Source organism: Sapajus apella, unplaced genomic scaffold (assembly GCF_009761245.1).
Source record: "Sapajus apella isolate SASKATOON/1434 unplaced genomic scaffold, GSC_monkey_1.0 scaffold26, whole genome shotgun sequence".
NCBI classification, from domain to species: Eukaryota; Metazoa; Chordata; class Mammalia; order Primates; family Cebidae; genus Sapajus; species Sapajus apella.
In genome coordinates this window covers 756,003-778,509 of record NW_022436966.1, presented here as the reverse complement: position 1 = coordinate 778,509, position 22,507 = coordinate 756,003, and the positions used below count along the sequence as shown (strand labels likewise).

The 22,507-nt window shown below is 55.9% G+C and overlaps 1 protein-coding gene across 2 annotated transcripts; it reads left to right on the top strand.

Annotated features, from left to right (window-relative positions):
- Positions 1–1,773: 1,773 nt before the first annotated feature.
- Positions 1,774–18,364, top strand: EMX1 (empty spiracles homeobox 1). 2 transcript variants are annotated; one of them, XM_032291745.1, is made up of 3 exons: positions 1,774–2,666; positions 8,568–8,752; positions 17,803–18,364. In XM_032291745.1, the coding sequence occupies exons 1-3, from the start codon at positions 2,147–2,149 to the stop codon at positions 17,968–17,970; spliced, it is 873 nt and encodes a 290-aa protein (XP_032147636.1). In that variant the 5' UTR covers positions 1,774–2,146; the 3' UTR covers positions 17,971–18,364. The 2 variants fall into 2 exon arrangements, with proteins under 2 accessions (XP_032147636.1, XP_032147635.1); XM_032291744.1 differs by having other exon boundaries at positions 8,565–8,752.
- Positions 18,365–22,507: the final 4,143 nt, after the last annotated feature.

The window sequence follows — 22,507 nt, the reverse complement described above, 5'->3', positions numbered from 1 at the left end:
GCGCCCCCGCTCCCTCAGAGATACGGCCTGGTCGAGTCCTGGTCCCCCACTCGGCGGCACTTCCCCTTTTCCCAGACTGAGGGTGGGAAAAGGAGGAGGGTGAAGAAATCAGGGGAGGAAAAGTCGGAAGGGAGGGGAGCCGGGAGGCAGGAGCAGGGGAAGATAAAGTGCCTGAGACAGAAACCGGAGAGAGGAAAAGACCATCACAGAAAGCCGGAAATCTTCGGAGAGGCCAGCGAAAAAGACACCGGCGCTCGCCACGGATTCCATCATTCCTTACGAAGGCGCCTCGGCGGTGTCTGCGCCGCGCCAGGCCCCGGGGTTCCCAGGACGCGGAGGAGTGCAGGGTGCGGCAGCCTCGCCTCCCCGCCCCTGGCCGCCCCTCCCCACCTCGCCCAAGGGGGCCGGAACGGCGTCGGCGCGCGGGGGCTTTTCGGAGCAGTGGAGTGGAAAATAGACTTTAACCCGCTTTGTGGCGGCCGGGGCGCCCGGAGCGCTCTGCAAACCGCGGCTCCCGGCGCTCAGGCGGGCCGCTGCCAAGACCCGGCCTGGAGTCCCCGCAGAGTTGCGCAGCGCGCGGACCCCGTAGCCTTGGGGCGTCGGCAGGCCCAGCCCGGATCCGCGCGCCTGGCCAGCGCTCAGGCCGCTCGGACGGACCTCGGCAGCGTCAAGGAAGCGGAACTCTCTGCGGCTCCCTTTCCGCGGTGCGCTGGCAAGGTCCAGGTCCCAGCCTCCCCACCGCAGCCCGCGCCCTCCTAGGCCTCGCAGCGGCGCCTTCCTACGGCCTGGAAGGTCGGGGTAGGAAAGTTTGCGGAGTCCAGGCTCTCACGGCCAGTCGTCCTCTCGCCCCTGGGGAATTCGTGCGCAACACGGAAACTGGCCGGAGCAGAGTCGTCCGCTGTTCCGCGGTCACGGGTGGAAGGTGAAGGTCGAGGGAGGTCAGGCTGCCGCTGCGTGTCCGGACGGCCGGCGTGTCCTCTCGGGATGGGCTCGGGCTATTGGCCAGCTTCAGGTGAAGCCACAGTGTCTCCGAGGCCCTGGCCTGGTCCAGCCCACCGACACTTGAGACCTACGAGCAGAGAAGGCGTGGAAGGTGGATCGCCCTGCGCCGAGGCCCGCCGTTCTGGTCCGAGCCGGTCGCGGCGCCGTGGCTGGGCACAGGAGCTGCTTCAGCCCTGCTAACAGCTGAAGGGCTGCGGTGTGACCGCTCGGTGGCTTCTCCCGCACAGTGCCCTGCCTGGCCCCTCGGGAAGGGAGTAAGCGTCCCCTTTCCAGAGCTGTCCCCGTGACATCCAGAAAGCGCGAAACCTCAGGAACAAGGCCGCAGCTTCAGACCGCGGCCCAGGAGGTCGATGGTGGGTGAGTGGGAGGTCCCAGAAACTAGGGGAGCAGAGAGCTGGTTTTCGGGAAAACCCATGTGTTGGACCCCAAACACCCACCCTCCGCTCGGATCCAAGTTCTCAGAACTGAAACGACATCCCGGGACGAATGGGAGAGTTCGGCTGAGCTACACACCGCGGAGTGGGGGTTGGAGTTTAGCTCTAAGCCCTTCGGGCGCCTTCTTCTGCTCCCGCGTGGGTCGAGACGGCGGCAGCGGCCACCAGACTCAGTTAAAGGGCGGAGTCGCGAGGAGATGCCAGTGGTGAGGGGAGGAGGCCTGGATCTCCCCGCGAAGGCTCCAGTCCGTCTTTTGCCTCCGACTGCGGGCTCCCTCCCCACCCGCCGTCCCTCGCCCCGCCCCGCCCCGCCCCGCCCCCCACCTTGGGGCAGGTGAGCGGCGGCCAATGGGCGAGCGCGGGGCAGGTGCCCGCTAACTCGCGCCTCGCTGCGCTGGGCGGCCGGGGCCGGGCAGGGCAGTGCGGGGAGTCCGGGGTCTGGGGTCGGTCCTGGCGGGACTCCGAAAGGAGGGAGCCGGGCTCAGCCCTCGGGCCTTACCGGCAGCTCACAGCCTCGCACGGAGCCCGCGCCTGTGCGGGCGCCTGTAGCTGCCCGCTCCGCCGCAGCAGCCGCCGCGCCTGGCTGTGCGCTGTGGCCGGACCCCGCGCTCGCTAGCTCGCACACCCCTCGCCACTCCGCGCCTGGCTCGCCCGCGGGGGCAGAGCGCGAGCGGGCGGGCGGGGGAGGTGAGGGGTGCGGGCGGGTGTGCATGTGCCTGGCTGGGTGCACACCCCGCACGGCGGCGGCGCCAGGACGCGGAGCGCTCCCCAGAGCCCGGCTGCCTCTCACAGCTCCGGCGGCTGCGACCATGTTCCAGCCCGCGGCCAAGCGCGGCTTTACCATAGAGTCCTTGGTGGCCAAGGACGGCGGCACCGGCGGGGGCACTGGCGGCGGGGGCGCGGGCTCCCATCTCCTGGCGGCGGCCGCCTCCGAGGAACCGCTCCGGCCCACGGCGCTCAACTACCCTCACCCCAGCGCGGCCGAGGCGGCCTTCGTGAGTGGCTTCCCCGCCGCGGCCGCTGCGGGCGCCGGCCGCTCGCTCTATGGTGGGCCCGAGCTTGTGTTCCCCGAGGCCATGAACCACCCCGCGCTGACCGTGCACCCGGCGCACCAGCTGGGCGCCTCCCCGCTGCAGCCCCCGCACTCCTTCTTCGGCGCCCAACACCGGGACCCTCTCCATTTCTACCCCTGGGTCCTGCGGAACCGCTTCTTCGGCCACCGCTTCCAGGGTGAGTGCCCACGCTGTGCCCGCCTAGGCGGCCGGCCGGCGCCCGCGCTGCGCTGCGGCGATGCGGGGGAGGCTCGGGGGCGCGCGGGGCTGTTCAGAAGTTACTGCCCAGAAGGCTGCGGGTCCGCGGAGGTAGATTCCCAGGCAGGGAAGAGCAGTGCAGGACCCACCGGCGCCTCTGCCGCGTTGGTCTCTCTCCCAGGAAACCAGGTGGAGACCTCCAGGCTTTTCTAGAAACGATAACAGTTCGGACGCAAGCCCAGGCGCGTCCTCGGAGCCTCTGCTGGCCCTCGCCGCGGCCTGCCCAATTCTCTCTCCCGGCTGAGCCAGTCTCAGCCCCAGAGTACAACTCCCCCGGCTCTCCCTCCACCAGGCTTGACCTGACACCACACTTCGCTCGCATGTCCACTACCACCTACCAGACCTCAGCCTTCGCTGGCGCGTCCGGGCAGGGGAAAGTCCATCCTCGTGCCCCAGCTCGGTGGGACGCAAGGGCAGCGGGGAGGGCGAATCGGGAGAGTTAATGTTCAGTGTGGAGGGCCCGGCTGTCTTGGGATGTTTCTCTGCAACCTTGGCCCGACTTCTCCAAGTCACACGTGCCTCTGCTACCCAAGGTGGGGAAGGTTTGCTATAAGCAAACTGGCTTCCACCGTTGCTAGCCGCCTTCGGGCGGGAGCCCACCCGGTTGCTGGAGTACTGAGGCCAGTCTTCCCGGGCAAGGGGCGGGGGCAGAGGGCTTTTAAGGTCGTAGCCAGTCCGAGCCTCGGAGTTTGTACCTGAAATCGGCTTGCTAATAAGGATCCCCCCCTATTCTTACACACACACACACACACACACACACACACACACACACACACACACATTTCAATTATCTGACTTTACTGGAGAAAAGAGAGTTGCATTTGTTGGAGTTCGTTTTCTTCCTTGAAAATTGTTGGAGTTTTTCTTTTATTTCTTTTTATTTTAAAGAGTGGCCTTGATTTATACAGTAATCGTTTTAGTTTCTAGTTTTATTAGTGTACACCACACCACAGCCTTGTGAGGAGGGTCCATGGCTCAGAACTAGGTAACCCTGCTTTTAGAGAAACAAATGAAAGGGGCACGGCTGGAGCTTCGGCTCCGGGAGCTAATGTGACGGTCTACAGTCTAGGTTTACAGTCAATTAGATGTTTGGCACAATTATTTAGATAATAAAGTGAAAATTACCTCTTGACGCTTTGACTTTCACAGAAAGCTGCTTTCCCTGGGTCCCAATTTGTCAGGCAATTTTTTCAGCCCCACCTGGCCAATAGATGCTGACCTGGCAGATCCCACAAAACCAGAGAATGTAATTACTAGAATAAGAATTGTTGTGGGCAGCTTTATCTCCTCTTTGAAGATTTCAAAGACTTGCCCAAATCCAAATCTGAAAAAACAAAAATGCCTACAATGTCCTCTGCCTTGGGCAAGAGTTTTTGCCACTTAAAAATAAATGTTTACTGATAAAATGAGGATGTTTTCAAAATTGAGCAATCTACTGTGGTCCTCCGTGGGCTCGATCCACAGCCTGGGTCTCGAAACCTGGCGCCCAGGGGCCGAGTTGGAGTTGGGGCAGTGTGGGAGCCCTCAGTCCACCGCGGCCTGCCGAGGGGCTGGCAGGTTGGAGGCTGGTGGAGGGACAGGGGCTGGGAGGAGAGGGCGGGGCCGCTCCTAAGTCCCGTGGCCTCCAGCGGTTCAGCTTGTCCGGAGGCGGCCTCCTGGGCCGTACCCTCGGCTTTGAATACAGTCCCCGACGCCCTCCGCTCTGCAGTTCCCGCCTGCCTCGGGGCGCCGAGGGCCGGGGGGCGCCTCGAGAGAGATCCAGCTCCGGCTCTGAGCTTCTCCAGCCGGGCGAGGCGAATAAATCCTCCGCAAAACCCTCTTGGAAATTGCCGCCGCTCTCCGAGCCCTCAGTTCTAGCGGGTACGTTATCGAGTTGCACAGTTGGATTTTTCTCTCAAGAACCGAGTCTGGACGCGGATATGAACCCAAGTGTGGCTGCGTTTTCAGACCCGGAAATCCGTTGGGTACTGAAGGACTTTTCGAACCCTGAAGCGCTGTGGCTTCGAGGCCCATCGTCGCCGCTGCAGACCGCTGCGCTCCCCGGCAGCTATGCGCCCTCAGGTCCCAGCCAGGCCTCGGGGCTGGGAGTCGAGCCGTCTCGGGCCCTCCGGCGCCGCGTTTTCTAGAGAACCGGGTCTCGGCGATGCTCTTTTCAGCCCCGTTTTAATGCAACAAACGAAACCCCACACGAACGAAAACGAACATGTCTGTGCTCTGTGCGCAGCGCGCTTGGGCGCCGCGGTCCTGGCGCACAGGGAAGCGGCGTCTCCGCTTACCGAGGCAGTGGAAGGGGAAAAGCGAATGCGGAATCCCCCCGGAACCCGAAGGTCGGGGCTGCTCGCGAGGCCCGAAGGGGAGGGGCAGGCGAAGACCAGGATTGGGCCGCTTTTCGGTGCTGTTTCCCCGAGATCAGGAACTTTCCGGGCCTGGGAGCAAGGCCGGGATGGGGCAGTAGAGACCCAGCCCTCCCCCTTCCCCCGGACCCGCAACGTAACTGGGCCGGAGCTTCTAAGGTCGCCTTTGTGCGGGCAGGAAGAAGGGGAATGAGGTTATCTCGGCTGCCTGTCCTGCCTCTCCCCCTCCTAGCCCTAGGGCCCTCCGCCCAGCCGTCCGGCCCTGAGCCCCAGGCCGGCGGAGGCCTCTCCATCAAAGACTGCAGTTCTGACGCCGGGTGTTTCGGAACCCTAGCTCCCACCTCCAGCCGCCTCATTCCTGGGATTCTGTTGCCAGTTCCCAGCCATTCCCTTGAAGGGGCCCTAAAAGAGCAGCTGTAGAAAAATCGGAGGGGTAGGGAGGCAGTGGGGAGAGGGGTGTTCATTTCCCTAGCTCCTGGGAAGGCTATGCCAGTCCCTTTCCACTTTGCTAACTGTCCTAGTCTGAAACTGACATCGCGCTCTCACAGCTCGGAACTACTGCGTCCAAACAGGCCGCATCCTAGCCCCAAGTTTGTTCTGCCCTTGTGGTCCAGTCAAGGGAAACTGAAGCCCTGGTAGTGGGGGTTCAGGCCTCCTTCTCACAGGTCAGAGGGGTACAGGTACTTGTGCACTTAAGGCATGACCCTTGTCTTTGCATAAACCTGTAGCAATTGATCTGTTTCTCAGGATGGCTGGTGTACGAAACATCCTCTTTCTAACAGGGAAACGTCCTTATTCTTTTGGAATCAAATAACCTGTCAATCACTTAGCATCTTGACTAATCTTGCAGTATCCTGCTTCTCTGTGATGGGGTAGAAGGACCCCTATGTTTTTGCACATGCATGTGAATATGCCCTTCAGGACACATGCTGTCTACCACAACTGGACATGACAATGACCTGGGACCATTTTCTCAGTAAGGCAGACCCAAAGCAACCTAACATCTCCCTAAAATAACCAGACTTGAGGCAGAGGAGCGTGTATGTTGGGCAGAAGCTTGTTGCCTTCATCCTCTAATCTGGGTTTATAAAGACAAACACAGAGCACTCCACCACACAGGTGACATACACGACAGAATCACAACATAGTCACTAAGCCACGTACACTGGGGTGGGCTGCAAACCTGCTTCCTCAGCCCCACACTGCCCTTCACACCTCTGCATCCTAGTCACACGCTTACAGGGCTTTCCACACTGCAGCCTCACTTCTGACCAACCTAGGCCAGCCCAGCAGCTGAGGCCAAACCCTGCCAGTGCTTGGATGAGCTAAGTTTTCTCTGTCCCTCTGTGGTTCATTTGTCTGGAGGAAACCACTGTTGGGACTTCACCCAGGTTCATAACAATGTTGTTTTTTGAAGCAAGTTGTTAACATTAGCAAGCAGCATTTGCTTTCCACCCACCTTTCCTTGGCCTACCTCACTGGCTCCACCCCAGCGACTTTAATCTTCCTTATTCCCCACCTGGAGCAGGCTCCATATTTGTTTCTCTGCCCTTTATTTCTCTCTGCCAGACCACCTCCCCTGACCATCTGTCTGTTCCACGACCCCAAGTCAAACTTCTCTTCCTTCAGTCAGACCCGAGGGCCCTAGATCTGCCCCCACTTGAATAACCAAATGGGGTGTCCCTCATCCTTCTCCCTATGATATGGTCCCACCATTTTTGTAGCCACACAGATCTAACCACTTGAAATTGATAAGGTAACTGACTCCTCCCAGGCAATAGTCCCCCAATCCTAGCAACTCTGTTCCACAGAAAACACCAGCAAAAAGTTGGCCTGTTTAAGTACCCAAAGCCCAGAGACTTGGAGAAAGGAAGGTCAGGCAGTTTCCACCAGAAGAGGGACAAGGACAGATACCTGGAGAGTTTTACCTGCAGCATCTCAATTATGTGCCTTTGCTTCACTTACATACATATTTCCAGAGATGGGAGATGTCAACTGAATTATCCAGGTGATTGTCTTAGAGCAAAACAACAGGTCAAATCAAATCCAACCAGTAGCCATGTCTGAAGAAGTTAATTGGAGCAGTCAATCCCAACAGCTAATTCTGTCAAAATATTCCATCTAGGGTTCTCTGTTGTTGGTGCATCAGGAGGCTGTTATGTGCCCTTGCATGAGAATCCATGGGTGATTTTTTTCAGGGCCTGTTAGCATGTGCAACCAAGCCAGAGTTTGTGTGAAGGTCTAGTGGGGGGTTAATTGACACAGGGGCTGTGGGTGGAGGCTTGTTTTGGCATTGATCATTCCTGACCCCATCTCCCCTACCCCAGCTTCATCTACTCCAGAGTTATCCCCTCCTCCTGCATGTGGGAGCTGAGTCCCTATGCTGGCCAACATTTGCTAAGGGACAGTCACACTCTAAAAATCCTATACAGTAGATGGGAGAAAAAGACAGTAGGGAGGCTGGAACATATATTTACACACGCCCATGCAGAAACCAATATATCTATATCTATATATATTAGAGAGAAAGATGACATCTAGATATTTATACACATGTTTCTTTAGCAAGGGACTATTCAGGGATGAAGCAGGGATGAAGCTTTTCCCACCAGGCAATACTTGGAGTTTCCAGTGTGTGTGTTGGGGTGGGGGTTTGGGGCTTACGCTAGAGGCTGGGTCTCTGGACAGCCAAGACCTGGGGAGGCAGAGGTGGAGAAGGGGGAAGAAGGAGCCTGACTTTCCATTCCAGGTGCTGCCTGGACCACTGACCTAGCTACTGGCCTATTTATACCCCCTTGCAAGACAGAGCGAGCCTGTTGGCAGGAGTTTTTAATGAGCCAGTAGCCTGAGCATTCAACCACAAGATAGTGCAAGTAGGTGTGAAGGGATTGCTCCTTGGGTACCTTCTAGTTCTTGAATCTCTGTTTGGCAAGGGTGTGCCTAGCACCCTGCTGCTCCCCTTATCACCTTTCTGACCCGCAGCGCTGCCTCTACCCTTAGTCTTCTTGGAGGGAGTGCTTTGCGACCAGTTAACTAAAAGCAAACGGTTGGGGCTGGAGGCCAGGGCAGCCCCTCTGGGAAAGGGCGGAGAAAGAGCGCCAAGGGACTTTTCTTGGACACTTCCGCTGCCCCAGGCGTTGTGGATTTGGGCTAGTCGGCGCCTCGCGGGGTCTGGACTATTTCTTGGCCTAACAGAGGGCTCTGCAGCGCTGTTATTCCTCGAGTTAGCCCCCGCTCCCCCCCGCGGAATAGCTCTCGAGTGTGGGGAGGTGTTGGGGAGGGGAGGGGACTAGGAAAGGGGCAGCAAAGGGGCAAAGGGAGAAATGGGGTGTGTGTGCGTACCAAGGAATGGAGAGGGCAGGGCATGTGGGAGCGGGGCAGGAGACCGGGCTCCGCTGGCCCCGGCTCACGGCGCTCCTTCTCTCTGTCTGTACCTGCGTGTGTTGCCGTCGGCGGCGGGGCAGCAGCCAGCGATGTGCCCCAGGACGGGCTGCTTCTGCACGGCCCCTTCGCACGCAAGCCCAAGCGGATCCGCACGGCCTTCTCGCCTTCGCAGCTGCTGCGGCTGGAGCGCGCCTTCGAAAAGAACCACTACGTAGTGGGCGCCGAGCGGAAGCAGCTGGCCGGCAGCCTCAGCCTCTCCGAGACGCAGGTAATCACCTCCGTTCGTGGCCTGCCCGGCGTCGGGCACTGCGTACGGAGCCCGAGTGGAGTTGAGGGTACGCGGGTGCAGGAGAGTCCCTGAGCCCGCTCCAGCCCAGCCTCGAGTCTCACCTGCTGGGTTCCAAAAGGCCCCCATTCCCCGCGGCGCTGAGTGAGATCAAGCCCGTCTTTAGAGCCCCTTCCTGGAGACTGCGTGCCCCTGTAAAGTCCGCAGGACTTTTGTCAAGCGCCAAGGACCTAGCAGGAGGCAGAGTAAATGCAAACTGTATCCCGAGCCCGGCTCCCAAAGACCATCACAGGGAGACCAGCTTTCCTGGAGGAAGCGGGCCGCCTCGGGAGCGGGCAGCGCAGGCAGCACCGAGGCTACTGGAGCTGGCCCCAGCCCTGGCATTCCTGCAGCCCTTTCCCCCACACTGTGCCGGGGCGCTCATAGTCCTGCGGGGAGCCAGTCCGCACTGGCTTTGCTGCTATTCCTGGGCAAAACCGGTGGAGCCTTGGCTGCCCACCAGCAGGGATAGTCTGGGAAAGCCCAGGTGTCCTCAGAATATCAACAGAGGGGCTTAGCCAGGGAGGGTACAGCCCCTGCATGGGGTCCAAGGGTGGCACTGATCCGGCGCAGGCCCGCTGGCAGGGCTGTAGAACCCACAGTGTGCACTCGCGGAGCATCTGAGGGGCCTGGGCCTGGTGGGAAGTAGACCCCGGGTTCTCAGGGGCTGCTCTGAATCACTGAGAAGGCTGTTGAGTGGGAGAGGGGATAAACTCCAGCGGTGTCCAGGCTTGAACCGACTGAAATTAACAATTACTGTGTAGTATTTTTGTAACTGATCATTAATTTAAGGGAAAAAAATTAAATAATTAGATGAAAATTAGAGGGAGGTGCATTTGGGTTCATTGTAAGTAAAGACTTTGCCATAAATAAATGCTGCCTGGTAGCACTGCATAAGCTCTTGGTCCACCGGGGTCCCACGTATTGGAGTGCAGCTCAGCGACCCTCAGCCCAGCTGCTGCCCTCAAGGCAGATTTCAGTCTCTGGATGGGCCTTGCGTGCCTACGGGCTCCCAGATTTACGAGAGGTCTGCCCTACGGTCCCCCAGCTCCCTCCCGGCTGAGGTCCCCTTTCCTCCTGGTCTTTCCCCTCCCGAGACACCACCGTCCCCTCCCACGTCCCGGGCAGTGAGAAGATACCCGGCTTAGGGGGCAGCCGGAGCCTCCCTTTAGCAGCGAGAGTAGGAAGGGAGCCTGGTGAGGAAGCCCAGACTCAGACTGCATCCCAAGCTCTCTTCAGGGGACCTCACCCTCTCCTCCTTCGGTGGCATTTTGGCATCTATTGTCATCATATCTGTCTGATGCCCCACTTAACAATCGAAAAATCGCTCACAGGTCGGAGGCAGGACCCATGGGTTTTCAGATTTGCTGGCTGGGCTGTTCTAACTACAGGGGAAAAGCTTACAAAACAAGAGTTAATTTTAAAAACATTTCAAAGAAAGATCTGTTTAAAAAAATAAGTTAATAAAATAACACTCCCTTTTCCCTCCTGGCAGTGTTTTAAAATTATTGTTTGAAACAAGGTGTCAGTTTAAGAATGGTGTTTATAATTAACTTCATTTAAAAAGTAATATTTATTAAATTTTAATTGCAGAAGTGTAAGAAAACAAAAATGGTTTATAATCTTACCACCCATGGATTAACACTTGTTGAAATAATGTCATTGTTTTTAAACTTTCAATTTTTTAGCTCAGTGAGAGCATTTTTAATTAACTCTTTTTCAAACTGAATCTAGCTGCCTGTCAATATTTGCTCCTAACAATGCTAGTTAGTAAACGGACTGATTGTTTCTTTCATTTTTATTGAGATATTTCAAACATATATTTTAAACAAAATCAGACAGAATAACATAAGGTATCCAGCTTCATTAACTATCAAAACTCAGGGCTAATCTTTCTGTCTGTAAATGCTTTTTGCATATGGTACAACAAAAAGAATGAGGAGAGGTTTGAGCCTGAGGAACCTTCTGTGGCAGCCTGTCCTTCCAGGTGAAGACCCTGAGATGGGAGATGGACTGGGCAGAGCTTCCCAGGCAGGCAAACACAATTTGAAATACCTGCTAACTTACTGTGTAACCCTAGGCAAGTGACTTCACCTCTCCGAGCTCAGGTTTCCTCACCGAGAAAATGGGTTGTTTAATGATTAACAAAGGTACCTCATATGAGCTCAAATAATATTAATCACCATCCCTAGTCCCTTCCCTTTGTTTAAGGTAGGATGTCAGATTAGTAGCATAAGAAGATCCAAACCCGGGTGTCCTCTTAGTCCAGCATTCTTCCTGCCTTATCTGGTTTCCATCATCAACACTACCTTTCTGTTGCCCTCATAACTTATCATTTGGAGCCAGGATATATAATTAACTACTTCTCTAGCCACCTCTTGGTACTTACCAGGCAAGCTTACCTGTCATTTGCAGCCATCAGCTATTTGTCAAGCATCAGTCACCCCCATCAGCCCCCTGCCATGCATTTCTACTGTTAATATCTATACCTGTCTCTCAAAGCTCTAATCTGTCCCTAGCTGTTTTACATCTAGCCATCTACTTCTGTCTACTGTCATTAAACTGCATCCCCAAACTGGTTAATTTATATTTCTTATTTTTCTACTAATTATACATTCTTCCTAACAATAAGTACTATTTACCCATCTGTTCATTATTTTCATCATCTATTTTGTCTTCTCTGTGTCCACCGTTCATCTCAAACTTCATCTCTGCAGAGCTATTTAGCAACTGACAGCATATTCATACGTCTGCTAATGGTTATCTATTATCTTATTGGCTCTGGCTTTGTCTTCTCTCTGGGCCTCCGTTTCTGTATCTGTGAGAACGAATGACACAAATTCCAGGGTTTTTTTCTAGCCGAGTTTCTGTGGCTCCTCTACATTCTACTTCTCTGTGTTTCTGTATACTTCCTTCTCCCCATTCTCAGAGCTCGCCGCACAGCCCCTGCCTATCATGATATGCATCAAACTTTGCTGTTGTTACTTAATTATCTTCCATGTCTAAACATCAATCTGTAGACCAGCAGCATGTATCTCTCAGGGAGATCTTAAAATACAGATTCCTGGGCCTCACCCAGGAGATTTTCTTAGGAGGTCCAGGATAGGGTGCAGGAAAAAGTTTAAAAACAGTTATCTGGGTGATTGTGACGAATAGCAGGCCTGAGCATCTTAGCTCTCGGAGGCAGAGGCCAAGCCTGTCTATTTCTCACAGGGCCCAGGTCAGTGCCCAGGATGGAGTAGATGCTCAATAAACATGTATTGAATTAATGAGCACATTTCTCTTTGCCCAAACAAATACTAACTTTGTCAGTCACTGCCCTTGCTCTCTGCTGTCACTGCCCCCTCCCTGTCCCTCTCCTCCTATCTTTCCCTTGCACTTCCTCAGCTGATTGTTGATTTAGATTATACATATACCACTTTGTAGATAAAACTTCCAGGACGGTTAGTTACTCAGCTCAGTGTGTGAGTGAGCTCTTAATCCAGAGCTCAGAGGTCTGTGCACTCCCAAAGCTTCACATGAGGTCCTGGGAGGTGGGCACCCTGAGTGACTGTGTGTTTAGTAGGAGTGGGGTATTTGTGCTGGGAAGGCCAGTGCCTCAATCTAGGAGGTGAGGGAAGAGCCCTGGAGAGGAGCTAGTTCTACCTTCAGGTTCTGATGACTTGCTCATCACTGCTATGGTGCAGCCCTGGAGGATGACCAGGAAGGTACCAGTCCAAGCTTCAGTTCTGGTGGCTGGTTGGGCAGACCCGGGCCTGGGTCATTTCAGAGGCTCAGGTTGAATGAGTGTGAATAACGGGTGTGTGCAACATGTGTCTGCCCACCGTGTGGGGCACCAACGGGCTTCATGTGATTGAAGCCCAAAGGTCAGATGATAGCATAGGTACAAGTCAGATGCCATAAGTAGTCGCATGGCATGGAGTGTGCAGCTTGTATGCTTCTGTGTGTGTTCGTGTGTGTATAAGGGGAAGGGGTAAGTTAGTTTAAGGGGGAGTGAGAGAAAGCATCTGGTCGCTCCAGGCTGATCTGGTCAGTGTTTCCATCTACTCCTTCTCCTCTGAACAGACTAGCAGGTGTTTCTTGACCTTGCCTGGCTTAGAGTTTAGCTGAGTGGTGAGGGCAAAGGGTACAGAAATGTGGTCTGTGGCTTTGAAGATTCCTCACTGAGTGATGTGGCTAAGTGCAAAGCTTGCACACTTGTGAAACATGCACAGGATGAATGACTAGGGTCCCCTTGAAGTCACAGCTGTGCGCTTGGGGGTGTCAGGAGAGAAATGCTTGAGAAGGCTCGAGGAGGCCTCAGGCCTGGAAGGCTTGAGGGGGATACCTAGGATCCTACGTTGGAGGGAAAGAAGGGGAGGGTTTGAGGCAGGCAGGTGGATAGAGCAGGAGCTGTCAAGACCAGCCACCATCTTGGAGCCCGAGGGCAGGGAGATCTTGGGAGGCAGGAGTATATGGTCACCTGACTATGGATTTTTCCCCCTCAGAGGCATGGAAAGGAGGATTTGGAGGGTCCTTTCCTGCTCTGGAATATTCTATCCTTAGAGGGATGGATAAGAGGGGGATATCCAGGTGACCTGAATTTTAGGGAAAAATCAAGAGACATTTGTTTCTAGCTCACGGTGTGTCCACATCTCTTCTCTAAGTCTTGGCTTTTCTTCAAGAACTTCTGCATCTCATGTTCCAGGAGTCCTGTGTGGGAGGATGAGGGGGAGATAAAGGAGATTAGAGTGGTTCTCTGAGGAGCTGGGACTGGAGACATGTCCTGAGGAGAATCTTATGATGTCTCCCTGAGAGAGAGAGGAAGGGTCCAGGCTGGGCTGAAAGAGGAGGAGACAGGGAGGCTTAGGGAGATTATGGTTATTGTTGGTGGGGAGCTAGAGGTGACCTCAGCTTACTGGAGTGAGGGTTGAACTTAGCATGGCATTGGGCTTGACCTTGAGTGTAGGAACAGCTCACATGATCAAATGATAGGAAATGGGTCCCCAAGGAAGAGAGTAGGCTGAAGGGTGGCTTGATTGATGTCTCCAGGCTTCTGTCTATTCTGGGATATTTGAACTCTTTGAAGACAAGACAGTTATTCACCTGAGAGTGTGCAGGGGGCTGGAGCCACAGACTTTTCCATTTGCAGGAATGGTGAAAAAGAAGGAATCCAGACCTCATTCATTCAAAATAACAGATTATTCCAAAGTAAAGTCTGATTAGTTGTGAAACATCGGCTGGAGATATAGTTTGCTTGTTAGTTCATTTTTCCTTTTGTTCACATCCATGCCTTCATTCATTAATGCATACATTGATCAATTCTCTAGCAAATTGATACATTCATTCATCCATGGCAGCTTCACCTTCTTCATTCTGCCTGACTCAATCCAACCCTTCTTCTGCCCAGCAGTAGGTCTCCCTCCTCCAACTTCCCCTAAAAGTGGCCAATCCAATTTACCACGTGGAGTATTAAGAACTGGCCCTCTTGCAAAAGTGTCCACAAAACTAAGAAAAAGATCCTGTCTCTCCATCATTGAGCACTTCCTAAACCCTTTGCTGATTAGAATTCTCCCCCTCTTCTATTCATTTTCTCCTGTTTTCCAGGTCTGGCCCAGGTACCTCTTGCCTAGAGCATAGGGCTAGGTCACTTTGCCTCTGTCCAGCCAGATGACTATACATGGAACATGTCCTCGGGGCAGGGCACTGGGACTAACACACCACTTTGGTTCTCCAGTCTCACAGTCCGGTGAGGAGACAGATGTAAAGAAATAAATTAGTGCACAGTGGGGGTCACTGTTACTGAGACTGGGAAACGGTACTAAGGAATACAGGCAGGTGATGGGGCAGCCATATGACCTGGCTCCTTCCCAGGGCCTGTGTTCTCTAGGGAAGGGGCTCTGGAGGATCCAGAGTTGCCCAGCTGGGTTGGAGAGGTCATGAAATGTCACTCTTATCTCCTAATACACTCAGAGCCCTGTTCCTTTTCTTTTTCCAAGTAAAAAATACTATCTTGATCAATAACTATTAAGGGAAATTCAGAAAAGTAGAAAGAAGAAAGAGACATCACCCACACTTTGGGTACATTTCCTTCTAGTCTTTTTTCGCTGTGTGTAGATTTTGTTTTTCTATGGTTGTGATCACACGGTGCCAGGCCTGTGCATCCTGGCATTTCCATTAATGCTATGAAGTCATAAGCACCACCCTGTTATTGCAGTCTTTGTAAATAGCATCTGGACACTCAGCCGAAGGCCATTCTCTGGAAGATGGCCAGGCTGCACAGGGAGAGGATGTATGTCCCTGTTTCTAGAGAGATGCCTACTTGACCCCAGTATTGTTCATGGAGAAAATATTCAGACTCTCCTTTCACTTGGGTGCCCTAGGAAGCTGCCTCTGGCCTACCCTGTGCCTGAAGCCTCCATCAAAGCTTTCCTTCTTGGAGCCAGTGTTGCTAGACAAGGGCAGCATGCTGGGCCCGTCCCTCTACAGGCCAATGTGACTGTCAGAGTCGCCTTCCTGAAGGACACCTGCAAGTGTGTGTGGAGGGAAGAAGGTACAGAAAAGGGCTCTCTGTCCCTGGTGCTGCCCTCATCACCTGACGGGCACCCTCGGCCAGCCCAGTTGGGCTTCTCAGGAATGATGCCCTGGCCTTGCATCTAGCCCTGAGTCACGCGCAGGAGGCAGGGGGAGCTCACCCGCCCACTGGCAGACACAGTCACAGCAGGCTCCAGGGTGGGGGGCAGGGGCCAGGCCGCTGCCAAATTGTGCTGAGAACCACCCAGGGTCCAGGTGGCTCTGCGCCCAAAGATAGGTGGGCTTGGAGTCTGGCAGTCTGTGCCCAGAGCCCCCACCGTCCTCCGCTACCAGCCTAGGTGAGATGTGCAGGCTATGGGCTTGTAAATGCGGGAAGAATCCCCTTGCCTTTACTCCATCCATCTAGGCCAGGCACCCCCCTTCCTGGGCCAGCTTTCCTGCCCCTGGCTGGCTGCTCTGCCAGCACTGAGTTCCAGCTGCCCCCATCCTCACCTCAGTGCTCTAAAATCAGTGCTCTCAAACCAGGGCAGATGGCACAGTGGAGACCCTGGCAAGAGGGGACTGTGAGGGGAAGTCCTGAGGTAGGTGGGATAGAGAGGACAGCCTGAGAAGGGTGTGGGGGCAGCACCTCCTGGGCATGAAACCAGCTGCAGGGCCCAGGGGCCAGGCCTGCCTCTGGATGCATGGCTTGGCCTTGTGGCTAAGGCCTGTGCTTTCTCCCAGTTCTCTGGGAGCAGGGGCTGGACCTGGCAGTCTTTCTGAGACCTGCCCTCAGCCCTGCCCAGGGTTGAAGGATCTCCCCTCAGCATCACTGCTGCTGCCGAAACCAAGAGGCTCCCCACCATTCCTCACCCGCAGCTCTGCCACGCACCACCGTTTGCACAGCTGCAGTTGGTCACACCCACTTGCTTTTAAATGTGCTGTCATTTCCTGGAAACCATCCGTGCCTTGTAGCCTGCCCTCTGCACCTCCTTCCCCAGGGGTCCTCTGGAGCAAGAGACCAAAAGTTACCCTGGAGCTGCAGGGGTCCCCAAAACATTTCTCCTAGGCATGAAGGACTGAAGCCCAGAGGGGGAAGGGACTTAGCTGGGAATCAGCACCCAGGATCCTCCTGCCAACGCTGAAGATGGTTTGGGTCTGGCCCGACTCTGCAAAGCCAAGTAAGGAACCATGGAGTCAGATAGAGTTGATAGATGAAGGCTTTCTCCACAGCCCACAAGTACTAAGGCTAGTCCAGCAGCCAGGACAAGCCTGCCAGATTATACATGAGAGGACATTCAGGGCTATGTCCTGGACACTGAACAGATGCTGGAGGAGGAGGGAAAAGAGTGGGATAAGAAAGGGGATAAAGTCTAGGGAGGCTTCCTAGAGGAGATGGCTTAGAACCATAGACCTGCCCTCCACCTCATGCCTCCTCCATCATGAAGGATGGTTATCCAGTTTCTGTTTGAACCCCACCCCTTGCCAGGGCTCTCACTGCCAGGCACAGAATAGGGGGCTCCCTGGGTTCAAAGTGGAGCTTGCTTCTGTCCCCTGGGCTTCTCCTGACTATTTCTTGTGTGACCCGGTCCCACATCTGGATGGGCTGCAGGAGCCAGTGCTGTGGGGACAGAAGGTCTAGAGCTGTCCGTGAAGGGCGGGACACCTCCCTCAGACCCGCCTCCTCCCTGTCCTTGTCTGCCCAAGGAGAATGCGTTCTCACTGGTGGGTTTCGGACTACCCTGAGGAGCTGACACTTGAGGGACAAGGCCCCCCCCCAACCTGCCCAGCTCCAGCCTCTACAGCTCTGCCTTTGATGAGGGGCAGGGGAGAGCCACATGAGGTTGCTAAGAAAGTCTCCCCTGAAGGAGACCACACAGTGTGTGAGGCTGGAGTCTCTAGTAGCAGGTTCTGTGCCCCCAGGGGTAGCCTGGCTGTCCAGGCACTGCTTTTGGTAGTGACACCACCTCCTGGTTATGACGCCATGCCCACTCTGCCTCTGTGTATGGAAAAGAGCATGGGGCTGGGCCGTGGGGTGGTGTCCACTTTGGGCCATGTGGGAGCTCATGGGAACCCACGAGGCTCTCTCATTTACTGTTCACATCCACCTCGTGAAGGATTCATTATGAGCTCTCCTCTAGAAACTGTATAGCCCCAGGTCTGCCGGCTTCCGGAGCCTGGGCACCCCCACCATGGCTTTGCTTTGCAGGGGCTAGCGGAGCTACGGTGCACAGTGGCTCTGTGACCCTTTGTGTGAGAGGAGCAGGAAAACCACCCTTCTTTCTGGCCCACTGTGACCTCTTCCTGCCCCGCCATCCCCTTCTGTGAATGTCAGACCCACAGGGGCAGCTGGTCAGAGGGGACCCTGGCCTGGGGGCCCTGACCCCGTGTAGCCTCTGTCTTCCCATCAGGCTCTCAGCTCGGCCTGAGTGTTGAGGCCCCCGTGGCTGCTCTGGGGGCCTCCTGAGTTTCTCATCTGTGCCCCTCCCTCCCTGGCCCAGGTGAAGGTGTGGTTCCAGAATCGGAGGACAAAGTACAAACGGCAGAAGCTGGAGGAGGAAGGGCCTGAGTCCGAGCAGAAGAAGAAGGGCTCCCATCACATCAACCGGTGGCGCATCGCCACGAAGCAGGCCAATGGGGAGGACATCGATGTCACCTCCAATGACTAGGGTGGGCAACCACAAACCCACGAGGGCAGAGTGCTGCTTGCTGCTGGCCAGGCCCCTGCATGGGCCCAAGCTGGACTCTGGCCACTCCCTGGCCAGGCTTCAGGGAAGCCTGGAGTCACAGCCCCACAGGGCTCGAAGCCCGGGGCCGCCATTGACAAGAGGGACAAGCAATGGGCTGGCTGAGGCCTGGGACCACTTGGCCTTCTCCTCGGAGAGCCTGCCTGCCTGGGCGGGCCACCTGCCACCGCAGCCTCCCAGCTGCTCTCTGTGTCTCCGAGTTCCCTTTTGTTTTGATGCGTTTCTGTTTTAATTTATTTTCCAGGCACCACTGTAGTTTAGTGATCCCCTGTGTCTCCCTTCCCTATGGGAATAATAAAAGCCTCTCTCTTAATGACACGGGCATCCAGCTCCAGCCCCAGAGCCTGGGGTGATAGATTCTGGCTCTGAGGGCCAGTGGGGGCTGGTAGAGCAAACGCATTCAGGGTCTGGGAGCCTGGGGTGGGGTACTGGTGGGGGGTGGGGCAAGGGTAATTCATTAACTCCTCTTTTTTGTTGGGGGACCCTGGTCTCTACCTCCAGCTCCACAGCAGGAGAAACAAGCTAGCGCTAGGGAAGGGCCACCCTGTATTGAGGGAGGACAGTCCCAGGTCTTTCCTAACGTATTGAGGTGTGGGGATCAGGTCTAGCTAGTTCAGTGGGAGAGGGAGAGTGCTTCCCTCTGCTTAGAGATCCTGGTGGCTTCTCCAGTGGAGAAGAAACCAGAGGAAAGGGGAGCACGGGGGCCTGGGGGAGGGAACACCATTCGCAAAGGCTGATGGTTCCAGACCGAAGTCCTGGGCCCACCAGGATGCTCACCTGTCCTTGGAGAACCTCTGGGCAGGTTAAGACTGCAGAGACAGGGCTTGAGGCTGAGCCTGCAACCAGTCCCGAGGGACTCATGGCCTTCCCAGCCCAAGAAAGAGCAATGCACAGGCCCGCTGAGCTCTTGCGTTCACCTGCCCTTCTGTTTGTCCATTCATCTTCCCCACTTGTCAGGATGAAGGTTTCCTGACAAGCAAATCTGCATTCCTAAGTCTTACCCTTACGATATCCAGACCTCTTTCTTCTTCACCTCCCATGTGCTCCTGAAACTTCTGCTCTGTGGTCTCCGTGCCACCATTCCGCTGGTGCTAATGACAGTCACCAACCACAGTCACTGGCCACCCCCTTGTGGCCAAACTCAACCACTTCCTGTCTGGGTTCACCTGCTCCCCGATCCGCTGACCATGCCCTCCTGGACTCTCCCTCCCCGCTCTGCCTTCATTTCGGTAGCTCTGACTCCTCCTCCAGCCTGAGTTCATTCAGTGTGAGCCATGCCTTGTCACCTCTGGCCATCCCCAGGTCCGCCCTTGCTCCCCCTGCCTCGTAGTTGTGCCCTTTGCCTCGGGGGCTCACATCCACTTCTAGGACTTCTCTTTGGCTCCCTGCTCTGTGTCTTTAGCTGACCTCCGCTGAGCTGCAGACCCATGAAGCCAGCTGCCTGCTGCACCCCCTGTCCCTCAGCACCTCAAAGCCAACACATCCACAGCTGGACTCACCTCCCGACCTGTGCTTCTCCAGGATCAGCCACCTCGGCAAACAGCATTAGCCATGTACATGGTTTCTCCAGCTACAGGAAACCTGGGAATCTTCCTCTCCTCCTCCCCAGCCCCATCCATTCCCATCTGGTGGGTGGAGTCTAAAGTGGCTTCCCAACCACACCTCCCTATTGTAGCCCCCCCCCGTTGTCCCTCCTCCCGCAGCTCCCCCTGCCACCGGCCTGGGCCCTGCTTCTCTAGGAAGGCTTCTGTGAATGTCAAGGACGAGGCCCACTTCAAAGGAGGCCCTCCATGCTGCAGCTAGGTTTCTCTTCCTTGCATCCAAACAGGGCAGAGTCACCCCATTCTAAGACCCTCCACCCCATCTTCTTGCCTTGCTCCTGGTATCTGCTTCAGTGTCCCCATCCCTGTCCCTGAGTGAGCCACAGGTTTTCCCTGTGCTATGCCTTCGCTCATGCTGTTCTTCCCACCTGGAATGTCGGGTGCTTGATCAATGTTGAACTCACTGGAAAGAGGTCAGAAGCCCAGCCTTGCGGCGTGGACCACATACAGGGATCCAAGCACACAAGGTCCTTCTGCTGGGGCCACAGACCCAGGTCCATTCGCACTCTCAGTGTCTCTCCCCTGCCTCTGCCCACCTCACTTGCGTCCGTCCAGTCAATGCTAGAAACCAAAGGGCTTTGTCCCATCCCAACACCCTGTCTCCTTGCATCAGCCAGGAATGCATTTGCACCTCTTCAAAGTCCTGACCTGGATAAGTCCAGATTAACCCACACGGAGACCCTTGCTGCCAAGCAGGGGGATCACTTCTGGGAGCACACATGACCAGGTGTGGAAGGAAGGTGCGAGGAAGAGTCATCCTTTTGGCCCCAGTGGGGGATGGAGAAAGGGCTGAGCTGTTCCTCTCAAGATCCTGCCTCACTTGATAGGGGGAGGGGGTCCAGGAAGATCACAGCAGAGCACCCCCTGTCATCCGAATAAAGGGCTGGAAGGGATCCAAGGAAACCTGCCAATCTCCTGAGGCCAGGCCTGCGGGGGGCGGGGCGGGGAGTCCCTGCCGTACTCCCATCCACCCCCCATGTTGTGCCTCTCCCTGCAGACGGTAAATATTGGTGTTGTGACTTCATTAATAAAGGCTTCTGTGAGCCTGAAAAACATGGAATCAGGATGAACTATTTTCTGAGCTGCGGGCTTGCCAGGTTTGCTAATTTGGGAGTTTTTGGGCCCTCTCCAGGGAACAAACCAAAGTCTCTCTCGAAGAGACACAGATGCAGCCGAGAAGGGAAGACGATGAGGACTGCTGCTCCCTTCCCTCCCCCAACGGCTCCTCCCACCTGGGGATGGGGAGGCGGGGGGGCCTGCAGAGGGTGAGGACCCTCGGACATTGGCCTGCTGGTGCCCTCGGTGGGCAGGCGCTGCGTGGCTAGGCCTGCTCTGAGGGAGCCCAGGTCGGCCATTCCCCTCAGCTGGGCTGGTCCCCCAGGGTTTGCAGATCTCGTGGGCTGAGGTATCATGAGCACCTGTAGGAGCTCCAAATTGTGTGCAGCTGAAGCAGAGGTAGCTCAGGGACCTGTTCTGAACCCTGATGGCCGAATCCACACGCCTCCCTTCAGGGACTGATCTTTGCACATCCTCTTGTCCGTGGAACTTTCCAGGACTTGTCCCCATGGCCTTCACAGCAGTACGGCTCAGGCTCCTAGCATCTCTGCACTGGGTGTGCACCACCTCCTCCTCACAGGTGCTGGGACCACTTCCCAGGAGGCATCGAACTGGGCCTGGCTAAGTGAACTGGGCTCTGCCCAAAGGGAGCCAGCCAGGGCCTCGTCTGTAGCCCCACTCCAGGGCAGCCCTGCAGGCGAGGGGAGTGGAGGGGAGGGGCGGCCAGCAGGCTGAGCGGTGCAGGCCCAGCCAGCTTTCCTGTCAGACGGGCGCTGCCAAGGCGGAGCCAGACATCGGAACAGGTTTAACCAATTACCCGAGCGCCCCATCTGCTGTCTGGGGTGTGTGTGAGGGTGAGTGCATGTGAGGGTGTTTGGAGTGTCTGGGAGGGCTGTGGGTGTGTGCGCAAGTGTGACTGTGGGTGCCTGTGGGCGTTCGGCTGTGCATGTGTGCGGCTGTGCACGTGTGCGGTCTGTGGCTGCGTGGCCCGGTCATGCCCCCTCATTTGTGAAAACTGTGGCTATGGCTTATGGTCTTCCTGTCCCCCAGACCTTGGGGTCTGCATGGACAGCCCACCTATCATCCCAGCCTCTCACTCCCTCATCTCCCCCTTACCACCCTCTCTCAGGGATAAGCAGAGCCCAGAGTGGGGCCTTCTCTCAAATCACACGTGCAGGTGTCTTTTCCCGTTGAACCCCGAGCTCTTCCCAGTTGCTGGCTTGCTCCTTTCCCTCTGCAGCAGTGCAGGACCTTGTGGGGGGGCCCCAGCCCCCTCTGCTCTCTTTCCGACACGTCTTTGTCCCACTATTCCTTGGTTGCTCTTGGCCTGACAGAATTGAAACCCTGCTTGAACCAGCTTCTCCACCTGCCCGTGCAGTTGAGTCCGTGAGGACAGCAGGCAGGTATGCAGGACAGCGCCCCTCAATGTTGCGGGTCCCAGCCTCAGCTAAGGCCTCGCCCTGTTGGTAAGTCCCCTCCTGCCTCAAAGGCAGTGTCTCAACCTGTCCCCCTCCCTCCAAGCCTCTCTTCCTCCTGACTCTCAGCAGAGGGCCTTACTCCCACCTTCAGAGACAGCCCTGGAAGGGGACACCATTGCATCAGTCAGATGGTACCTTCAGACAGCACTTTGAGGAGTTTACTACAGGAACAACTGAATTTTGGGGAACCCACAGGGATGGTGCAGTACCCCAGAGCTTGTAACAATGGGGAGCCCATATGGCCCTGAGGCCTGAAGAGGCAGGAGGCAGGGACAGCTACTGGAACCTGGACGAGACAGCTGGCTGGAGAGGGCTTCCAGGCAG